Consider the following 11,723-nt stretch of genomic DNA (forward strand, 5'->3'; position numbering starts at 1 on the left):
CCTTCCAAGCACATGTGGTTAACATGCATCTCCTCACTGTTTCCATGAACGAGCTGTCAGAAAGAATGAATGCTGTATGCACTGCATTATATTTTGACATGGCTCTGTTTAAAGTAAGTGAACACAGTAGTTTGCAATTAATGAGCCTTTCGGTTCAAGTCGAGACGTGGAAAACGGAGAGAGAAAAAAATCAACTTCACAGCACAAAGTCAACAAAACTGATCATATTTATTGACCAAATGTTACAGTTCCACTGTTACACCCTACAAAATACAAACAAGTTTGTTCATACAAGCACTGCTTGTAATGGTCTACACAACCTATGGGGTCTCTGCAGACTGATAAATGATCGACCTGCTGACACTATGGCTCTTCACAGACTCACAACCTCTGTACAGCTTCAAAGCTCGGTAACGAAAAATAAATAAAACATCAAAAGGCCTTTCTCCTCTAATGGGTTTCACATTACTAAAGCGCTGTCAGACTAGACTGCAATCAATATTCACATCCTGCCCCCTAGTGGCACAAATCACCTCCTGCCTTTTACTCTCACTAGAAACTGTACTCCACCATCACGTAACGGGAGATTAAGTTTCATGCTGTAAGAGTAGGAAAAGGTCACAGCCACGAAAGAGGCCTCCTCGACATTCCTGAAACGTTATTCTGCTTGACACAGTCCACACGTCGAGCCTTAAACCACAAACACACTCATGACAGGTAATGTACAGTCGATGTGCCTTCAGGCAAAGAAAAAGCAGATGCTCGCTCGTACTCGAAGCATCCCAGTAGCTTACATTAACAGTAAACAGTGTGTCAGGGAAAAACACCGCTGAATCAGAGCAGCACATTTGACTTAAATACTTTGTCTTGATGTCGAAAACACGAGATTATGAAACAAAGTCGACATAAAATATGTGGAGATACTATTTCTGAAATGCTACACATTTAACATAGTTATACATGGAAAAATCTGAGCAAACCATTTGACCTGTTTTAAAATATCTTCCGTTGATTTCCTAAAGTGAAACACGACATAAAGACAAGATATTTGCCATTTTAAGAACATCTGATGTACAAGACATGCAGAACTGATTACAGAACACAGCAAAAACCTTGACATGAAGACTTTTAAATTAAAACTGCACTTCGCCCTCCATGTTTAAACTCTGATTATGATGGATCATCTGACTGTGATGGATCCAGCCGGCGACACTGGGATGATGTGGATGTATCGTAGATAACTGGAGATGACAGGACAGGACGTAAGGCTAACTCTTGAGTCAATGGTCCTGAAGTGGCTCACTATCCAGAGCAGCCAGTTCAGGAAATCCAAACTTGTGTTCTTGCATCCACAGTCAAAATATGAGTATTCCCAGATTTAAATATCTGTTTGCATAAGACAATAGCCGGAACTTAAACACTTGAGGTTCTGTGGAAGGTGTGGAGGCATGTTCTGGGCGTCTTAAAAAAAGGTGTTTTAAAAAAATATCTCTATTTGTGCTTCCGATTGTTACTAAGATTTACCTCCATTGTGAAGGACACATACAGCAGGACACTGGTGAAATAACTTAATCAGCTCCTCACAATGACATCTTGAGAACATGCATCACGTCCACCACGAGGGGGGAAAAGGTGTCTTTTTAGCCAAAACTGAGAAGAGTAGCGGTTTCGTGTGCAGCAGGGTAAGTCCACTATGGCTCCTTCTGCTGCTCTCAGTGCAGCTGGTTGAAGCTGATATCAGGTGCGTCACCCAGAATCAGGGTGGAGCGGCTTAGCGACGGCGAGGGGGATGCCAGGCGGAAGGCCGGATTGATGGAGTGAAGCGAGTCGCTCTTGTTGCTTCTGCTGAACGGGGGGCACAGAGCGGGCCGGCGGGGGTGTTGACGTGAGCAGCCGGCGGGCGGTGAAGGCTCTGCGGTTGGTGCTGCGGCGCTGGAGACCTCCAGGACCAGAGGGGTGGTCTTTGGAGTACCAGGGGGGCACAGGCCATTAAATTCAGAGGAGGAGTGGATCATCCTCTCCAGCACGTCCTTCGTGCTCTGAGCGCACTGTGTGAAGAGGAAAGAACAGAGGAAATCAAGAAAAAGGGAAGAGCACAAGGGGGGTTATGAAAGGCCGAGCTGCAGTGACAGTGCAGTAAAAACAGCAAGTGTGCACAGAAAACTCCGCAATGTGATTTAGAGGATTAGTTTGGAACGTTAAAAAAAGCACAGTGAAGGCAATGAGAGCTTTGGTGAAAACACTGTGAAAAGACTCAAATGGAAAAGCATGGAGGAAGTGAGTTAGATGCAGACAATGCAATTAGAACGATATAAAACGCAGAAAGATTTAAATGTGTGTGAAGAAGCTGCTTCGTCTTGTGTCTCTTCTGGCTCAAACAAAGAAAAGGAGAAACAGTTTATGTGTTTGTTTGTCACCATGCATGCATAAAAAATGCCCCCCCCAAACAAGAACAAAATCTCATGTTAACTAGAAGATCATCAGCCTGTAAACAACCAGCATCCATCCAGCACTAAGTGAGTGAGCACATGGTTAATGAGAGGATGAATGAATGGTAGTGAAGCATGCACATTCACATGATTCACAGGTAATCCACACCATCACCCCGAACCAATCACAACATCTGCCCCGAGCGCAGAAAATGATCAGTAAAAGAAAATAAATAACCATTAGAGAGATGACAAGCTACTGCAAAAATGCCATGACAGAGGACACGGTGAATGGCAAAGTGAAGCGACGTTGTGATTGGTTTAATGTTCGACCCTACTCTTACCATCAACCGTCTATATGCAGCAGTGCCCTTCAGGCTGTGCAGGACAAAGAAAAATCCTGACAGTTCTCCTCCTAGCAGGGTGGAATGGATACAACACAACACGGAGCGTCAAATCTTTCATCTAGCATTTACAGACATGTACATGTTCTTCACATATAAACCCTTTTTGATACAACTTTTCCCCCAAATGTCAGACACATGAAGCCTTAAAGAGGAAAAGTAAACTCAAAACAGAGACCAAAATCTCAAAATACAAAAATAATGTTTATTTCACACATAAAAGAACACTTGTTTAAGTGCATATGTAAAAATAAAATAGTTTTTAGAAAATAAAGCGACGTAGCCAATAACAGATATTTGATATTTTTGACAAAACTGAGACAATTGTATTCAAAAGGGGTCGACCGATATAGATTTTTTCAGGGCTGATATTGATGCTGATTACCAATACTTAAAACAGATATATATAGATATATATATATATATATATATATATAGATATATATATATATATATATATATATATATATATATATATATATATATATATATATATATATATATATATATATATATATATATATATATATATATACATATATATATTTGCAGTAAAAATGAAAATTTCGGTGACAAATTGCTCAATCTCCAAAATGAAGCTTCATTAATATGCCTTTATCATTTTCTTTCTCCATATGTTTAATGAAGTGACACCTTTGAGACATTTAACTTTAAGTGTTGATAGGCTATTACTCGTGATTCATAACTAATCAGACAGTGGCGTAGGTGGGACAATACTCTGGTGACTACAGATAGAAAGAGTAAGTCACACGTATTTAAAATCGGTTGAAAGAAAAATAACAATCATCAAAAAAAGTGCTGTAAATCAGATCCAATAATCGCCCAAGCCTATAACTGGTCGACCCCTTGTATTCAAAGCAAGTGACAAATGATTCATGACAAAGTGCTGATAACTCCAACACATTTGCATGTTTAATAAAAGTCAGTAATTAAGTCCTTTGTGTGCATTAGCCTTCACATCAACATACAAGCAAACTCAGTAGTAGGTAAACAAAGAGGTAGGCACAGCAATAAGATGAATCCCTAAAAGTCTAAGCAAACAAATACCAAAATGTGCAACAATGAAAGTGTTTTCTGTCCCTCAGCACACAGTGACACAGCGTAATAAATCTGCAGCAGTGTGACAGAGAACTCACTCAACAAATGGTTGCTTCTCTGGCAGTAAAAACCATTTGAAATCTCTGCCCACTTTTCTCGTGTTTTTAACTGCTCAGTGATGCCAAACAGTGCTACAGGTGACGTCCAAGACATTTTGTTCTCAAGCCCAAAGAACACAGGTGATAAATTACCTCTTTGGCAAAGTTGTTTTGTTCAGCTCTTATTAGCCAGATGGATCTCTTCTACTGTGAACGTTTGGCTTTATATCGTGCATCAGTTCCAAGCCATGAAATGTGACCCGTTTGCGAAGTTGTTCTAGTCCTGTCAGACTATTTAATAGGCCATTAACTGTTGCAAAAATACATGATGTTCCTTCTGATTTCAGAGATAGTACATACAAAAAAATATGCCACCGTCAGAGTGATGAGAACACGTTAATGGAACTGCATGAGGCCGACTCTGCTTGGACGGAAGGTGGAGTCTGGAGGACGGGACACACTGGGTGGGGGAAGGCACATGTCGGGGCAGGCTAACAACAACAACAGGACAGGAACTACGGGACAGTCGGGACTTGGGAGGGACCACAAGCTGTTTTATCCTACCATGTTTGCATCATTCTTGGTCGCGAAGGGAGGCAGCTCGATCTCTGAGGCAGAAGCAGCAGGTATCGCCTCATCGGGAGGAACGAAACCTCTTCTGTCAATCAGACTAGAGAACACAACAGAGGAATATGTTAGGATGCATGTAAAAATACTGATCCCGATTCCAATTCTGCTTATCAATTTGAGGCTTGATTCTCATTACAGCAATAGTTAAAATCTGGTTTTACATGAATGCATGAGTACTTATGATCTAACAACACAATGTACAGCATTATAGTAAAACAGTCACAGGAGACATTTTTGTGCATTGAATACTTTAACTTTTAATACCAAAATACACTTTCCTCATTAGACTCACATACGTTTGCTTAAAGTAACACTTTTAATGCAGGACTTCAATCAGTAGTATGTTTACAACTGAGTACTTACTGCACTAATGTCCATCTCTGTCTATCAAGGTGAACAAACACTTATTGTCCCCTTTTTAGCAAATTAATAAAAGTCTTGCATGTCCCCACCATATGTATTTAATCAAAAATAGTTCCTTTAATTATGACTGTATAGCTACTGCTTTTAGCCCTGTTCTAAACAGGGTGTTTACGTGTTTGTAGCTTGAAATGAAGCTAAACTACTAATGTTCCAGCTCCCTTCATGAGAAGACTCTCCCTGCATCTATGGTTCAGCTGATGTGAATCTCTCTGCAATCATTTTACATGGGAAAAATCGCCAAACGATTATTCCTAAAGTAACTGCTGGTCAACATTAAGTCTTAATCGGCTGAGTTTCAGTCACCATTTCATACTTGTCCTGATGTTTGACAACAGAAACAGCAAAATATATGAATGAGAACAGCTTTACTGGGAATTCAACTGTATAAAGTCATAGTATTCCACACTAAAGTAACCCAACCAGCCCCAGTGTATTGCTTACAAAAGGGGAAGCAGAATTGAAATCACTATTTCTCAATGATTTCGTTGAAAATTGAATTTTGAAACTGCTTCTTTAAGCCCAACACTAACTGCATATGCACTCTAACTGGTGTTATCACCATGGCAACGTTCATGAAGCATATTCACTAGTAGTGAACAGAGGTGACGTTTCAACACACTAAGCTGTTGAGGTGATGGGTGAGACATGGAGTGAACTTTAAATGTGTTAAATGTGTGAGGTGATGATAAGAATTCCTGACATCTTGACTCACCTTGGAGGCATGGGGCCACATAATGTCACGCAGCAGTTGGTTATGATGCTGTTGTAACTGTAGGGGTTCCCTGAATCGTCTGCACCTCTTTTACTTGACCAGGATCCCTTTATCTGCACAACGAACATGGAGAATAAGCCATCAGTTCAACAGCTCTTAGTGCTTATTGTGTATTTTAACATGAACTAAACAGAATCATAAATTCGCTGCTGCCATATTGAGATATCATCACTTACATCTTCATTTGTGGTGAGGTTGGAGGCTACTAAGTAGGTATGGAAGCCTGAGAGGCCCAGAATAGACCAGATGGAAAAGAAACAAATCACTAACTCCACCACAGTGCACGAGGAAGAGTCAAGGCATAACGTCACTGTCTTATCAATAATCACACATGATAGTCAAAGGCGAATGTGATTATGTAAAATTTTCCTTCCACGCTGAATCAGACAAGGTCTCTGACAGAAAATCCAGTTATAGCTTTTAAAGTCATGGAAGATTCCTAAATTATCCCCGTGAAAACTGATGCAATGAGTTGCAAAAAATATCTAATTAGATCACCTACACCATGACATGACAAACAGGAAACAACATTCTATATATACTCTGACCACAGTAACACAATGTCCTGCATATCAGCCACAGCATGAAGACATTAGTCCACACTCTCTTCGTGAGCAACAAATTGAACCACCCCGTAGTCACACAAGTCTATATTTGTCGAGCCACTGACATCATCTCACAAGGACATGAGGCAGCAAACCTACTACTAGAAAGCCATCTGCTTAAAAGCACTGCTTTGCTGGATTCTAACTCTCTGATCCTATTAAGCGTGAGCTTAGGCTGAGAAGCAGCGGGAAATGCCTCGTCAACAGTTTAACTTCTTTTTCTTCTTGGCACAAATCGGTCGCAAATTCAAAAACATCACATTAATCACATAAACATTAAATACACTGATAATGTGAACATTCAGAATAAACAAAGGGATATCTTGCAGGGCTCTCTTGAATGGCTTGAACAAGGCCTTTAGTTGCTTGAGAACCTGGAGAAAAACATAAACAAAACAGAAATTGTATCATTTTAAAGTGGTTCCTGACAATACGGCAGGACCATCACACAATCATTAAGTGCATTTGAGGTACAATACTTACGCAGGGTAATGTGTGTGATGACACAGCCAAATATGAAAGACGTCAGAAAAGACAGAGAGATGATGAAGCTGTAGAAATAGCGGTAATTGCGTTTTCCCACACAGTTTCCTACCCATGGACAGTGGTGGTCAAACCGTTCTGAGGGGGAAAAAACAGTATACATACCAGAGATTAGAGTTAAGTTTACAGCAGTTTTAAAAGGTTAATACCCAACAAATTAAATGATACTGAGGCAAAGAGGCTAATAATTTCCTGAGTCCACTAATAGAATTAGAATATGGATCAACCCATTCATCTTTTTATGGATCTGTATCTGCTTATTTTTCCGGTTTGTTGTTTTGCGATAAAAACCTAAATCCTAGTCTACAGCAGTGCCTTACTAATGCATAAATCTTTCACTGTGTACTTCATGTACTTTTTAAAAACAACTCCAAAGTGTTTAAGTCTAAAAACAACAGCAGAGTAGCCATTTGAACATTGAAGCATTTTTTGCTTGCTGTAATCATTCATCCTGTTCATGGTGGCCCATAAAGAAATCCCACCTAATGCAATTTCAGGGTAAGTGATGGGGAACAAAGTCCTTAATCTGAATAAAAGTGAATTCCAAAGTCGAACTGAAGCCCATGTGAGGCTGAGTCAGACTAATCGAGTGGATACAAAGTTCAAATTTACAAACCTTTTAGAAGGAAATTGCCTCTTTGTATTACTAACCTCCTGTGGAATTACAGCAAGCAAATAATGTCAGAGGAAACACAAGGGAAAATTCCAATTAAAAATACTGTAACCTTGGAAGTAACGCAAACAATCTGATTTTCTTCCCTAGGAAGCAGGTTTGGCAGGGATCTTTCACCAGTCAGTATAAACAGGAGGGATTATTACATTAGGGCTAAAAAAAAAATATAGGATAGGGAAAAAAATTTAGGATACACAGGATACACATTTTGCACCACTTCTGATCCAGGATTTAAATGTTATTTCAATGGTTTTACAAATCCATTTTCATGAAAAAGTCATGCATTTGAAGGCACTGCATTAATTCTCCATCACAAAATCTATTACACATTGAATATCGAACGGAGGTAAAAATATACTGCAAAACAAAAATCACAGTATATGCCAGAAAAATTGCAATTAGACATTTTTCCAAAATCATTCAGCCCTGTACTACAGCAAGCAAAAACTGTTTGAATGGACACGAGTATAGTTTTAAGATACACTTAGAAAAATGGAAATTTGTCCTTCAGTAAGAGAGATTCATGATGAGCAGTTTACTTTGTCTTGCCAGTTGATGGCCTAATGCTTTAAAGACCCCTCACTGTTGACAGACTACCCAGAACCTGCATATACCAGTACTAAAGTGATTTGCTCACTTCAGATCAACAGCCAGTTATACAATTTTAGGTGGTTTTATTTAAAAATTTGGCAGTTTGTGAGGCAGATTTGAGGTTTCAGTCTAAAGATCAAGTGTTAATGCATATTGTGATATTGAAACATTTCGGTATCTTAGATTTAAGATATAAATCAGGGGAATAATACAAGAAGGTAGACTGTTAAAGACCTAAAGACTCCTTAAAGACTCCTTTGTGTATCAAAGTTACATATTTAGAAATTTTTTATTCCATGAAAATAATCACTTCAAGTATTAAAAAGGCTCAACAAGGTCCCTGCCTCCCGCTTCATGCACCTGCAGCTCAGCACACCATGTCACCTGTGATTTTGCTCGAAAATTTTAAAACTACTGTACGTTACACAATAACAAGTAGTTATATTGGAACAATTCAGCCTTATATGTTCGACAGGACTGATTTATTAGGCTTGGAACAGAGAAAACCCAAGAAGTCTAAATCCATGTTTTTGAGACTGTCATGAATGGCTCAGACATGGCATTGACTGTCTATTTTGGTAATGATATATCTGCTAGCATATAAAAAAGACTATAAGGACATGCCAACAATGTTAAAAAGTTTGATTTTTAACTAGAGTGAGTCATTAGAAGAAATCCTTGAGTCGAGCAGTATAGCATGTTCCACCTAGCAATGGTGGAAAGTTAAATTATTACAGATGGAATAAGTGGTAGTTTCCAACCACATCCTTACCCACACAGTTGTCACACAAGCTGCAGTGGGAGGTCCGAGGAGGGCGGAACATTTTACAAGTGAAGCAGTATTTGAGCTTCACCACCTGCTGGTTGATAAGGATCTCCTTGGTCCGCGGAGGGGGGCGATACGTAGAAGATCCTGAGGTATCTTAAAATAGAGAAGCACAAAGGGGAGAGACTTTTAATCAAGACAGTTTCGACCCTGACACACACGCGTGACAAAATAAGGGGTAAATAAACAAAAATCAAGCTTTGTCTGGCTTTTGTGCTCTTCAGCCATGACAGAGAGTAAGCAGCTTAGGTTTGCAGTTCAACAACAACCACGTCCCTCAGAGATCCCCCATATGGCAAAGCTCTTTTACCCCATCTGTCCCACAGTCGGTGTGCACTGCCAGCATGGGCCTTACCTATCTGCCTCTCTATGTCTGCAGCTTCATCTGGGGTGGCCCTGGGTAAAATGCCTGGATCTGTAAAGCTGGTTCTCAGCAGTGAGGTGACCACAAACACAAAAAGCACCCCACCGATCACTGGTATGAAGATGGTCAGATGCTCCACCAGGAATGGGCAACTGTAAAAGAAACCACAATTAATCCTCAAGTGTACTGACACGCAAAAACACACACAATAAAATAAAGTGTAAGGATTTTACAGCTTCCACATTAGCAAAGACCTCTCGTGTTGCATTCAGGAACCCATTGCAATGAAACATACTTACTCGAATGCAAAGAAAAGGCCACAAGTGACAACAATAAGGCCCAGTGTCAGAGGAAGGACACCGCTCTGTCTGGCTATGATGATCCGTCCGTCACAGAAAAACCTGTTCTTCCCCGGGAATACTTCCCACTTCCTCCGCGGCCGTTGCTCCTTCTTCTCGGTGTGGCTCTGCACCGACAGTGGAGACACTGACAGCGCCCGCGGGTCGATCTGCTGGTACTCGCAGTTCTTCATCGTGTAAACAATGTCAGCACGGTTGGGAGGTAGCTGAAGGCACACACAGAGCTCCCAGAGACGGTCCTCTCAAGAATCAGTCGCTTGACATTTAAATGTTGCTGGTCCGGCTATCGCCCATCCTGAAAGCTAACTCTAGCTAGCTAGCGAACCAACAAAGGCATTCCTCTCCGACGTTCACTTTTACGTGCTGAATCAGTTCCCGGCTTGACTCGGGCTTAACTACCATCGTTGGTAGTTAATTAAAGCCACGTATACATATGGGTGGTCATTTGTTTAAATTAACTCTTCTTTTACAAAAAAAAAAAATCACCCCAATCAGATAGGCTTCGGATCAAGCTTCTCACAGCAGTTCACATTTCCTTTTTCTTTCGCCGTCAGTCATGTACGTCATTGCGTACATCGACGTAATCACGCAGGCCACGATTCTCTTGACGTTTTATTGCTTTTTCTTTTTTTTCTTTAAAAAAATAAATAAAACACATATTCATGCCAATAAATCCTATTTAATTGCTGTTAAAATATATTAAAAACATTTCTGAGGTCTTCATTCAGTCCACAGATCTTTAGGTTTTAATATTAATAATAAAATAATAATTTTTAAAAAATCATTAATATTTCATCAGCAGAGACGTTAAGATCTTGGAACACTGTGGGCTTCATTCAGTCCACAGATATTTAGGTTTTAACCTGATAATTGCACTTTTTAAATGATAAATAAGTAAAATGTGAGTCACAGTGATCACACTTTCTTTCTATGCTCAGCCCATGTTCCACATTAGCATCACAGTGAGTGTATGCTAACTAGAGAAGTGGTTCTCAAACTGTGTGCTTTGAAATCCATCTTATTTATTTGATTTATATAACTGTTATCAAATGTAAAGATGCGACATGAACATTCGAAGACCACTGAGCGGGACAAGAGATGCCATTTTTTGAGATTGATAGGTTATCAGTCCGTGTATTTATCTGGCAATTGGATATTTCGTTCTGAAACGGGTATTGAAAAACAAAAAACGAGTGGTTATTTGATCTTCGTTTTAAAATAAAAAAAATAAAATTGAAATACAAGGCGTTTTTCCTTTTCATGATCAAAAAGGGATGCACGAATTTTTTTAAATGCTTAGATTTTCATTTTATATTACAATAACAAAAAAATAAAATCAGTAAGAGACGGAAACGAAAAAGGTCATTTTTTTTCATTTTCTGAGACCGGAAATGGTCATAAGCAAGCGTGGAGCCAAACGACAACAAGATTCTCAGAGGGCGGAGCCAGAGAGCAGTGATTGGTCCGACCATAGATAATATAGAAGACAGCGTGCTAGCGTATCTAGTCTATGTATATCTATGGTCGGCATGTCTGGTATCATCTCTGGCTGCTGTTGACTTTGTTTTTGGAGTAAAACACGGTAAGAAGATATATACTTCTAACCAGTAGCGTTGTCTTGTTGTACGTTAAGTCAGCGACTTGTGAAGCGTTGTGTTTTGTCGTGTTTGAGCAGTTGGTCCGGACGCGTTAGCTAGCTAAGCGGCTAAGTTAGCTAGCGGGCTAATTAGCACAGGTGGCTAACTTACCGCTGAACACCTGTGTTAGTTGCTGCCGCAGCTGTCCGTCTTTAGAATGAACTTCTTAACCTGTATTTCTCTGCTGTGTATTTTAGCTTTTTAAAAAGTTATTTTACTTTAAGGTTAACTGAAACCCGTTCAGCTGCACTGAAGTTTAACATTCAGCTGGTTTGAATTAAACCGCCCTTAACATTGCGCAACATTACCT

The 11,723-nt window shown here is 39.8% G+C and overlaps 1 protein-coding gene across 2 annotated transcripts; it reads right to left on the minus strand.

Moving 5' to 3' along the window:
- Positions 1 to 209: 209 nt before the first annotated feature.
- Positions 210 to 10,320, minus strand: zdhhc18a (zinc finger DHHC-type palmitoyltransferase 18a). 2 transcript variants are annotated; one of them, XM_023265919.3, is made up of 10 exons: positions 9,717 to 10,320; positions 9,409 to 9,569; positions 9,000 to 9,149; positions 6,904 to 7,041; positions 6,743 to 6,794; positions 5,992 to 6,094; positions 5,756 to 5,868; positions 4,555 to 4,660; positions 2,774 to 2,844; positions 1,906 to 2,048 (listed from the first exon to the last, which is right to left on the minus strand). In XM_023265919.3, exons 1-9 carry the CDS (start codon positions 9,947 to 9,949, stop codon positions 2,803 to 2,805), a joined length of 1,098 nt encoding a protein of 365 aa, XP_023121687.1. In that variant the 5' UTR covers positions 9,950 to 10,320; the 3' UTR covers positions 1,906 to 2,048; positions 2,774 to 2,802. The 2 variants fall into 2 exon arrangements, with proteins under 2 accessions (XP_023121689.2, XP_023121687.1); XM_023265921.3 differs by lacking the exon at positions 2,774 to 2,844 and having other exon boundaries at positions 210 to 2,048.
- Between the last annotated feature and the right edge of the window lie 1,403 nt (positions 10,321 to 11,723).

This window comes from Amphiprion ocellaris, chromosome 9 (genome assembly GCF_022539595.1).
Source record: "Amphiprion ocellaris isolate individual 3 ecotype Okinawa chromosome 9, ASM2253959v1, whole genome shotgun sequence".
NCBI classification, from domain to species: Eukaryota; Metazoa; Chordata; class Actinopteri; family Pomacentridae; genus Amphiprion; species Amphiprion ocellaris.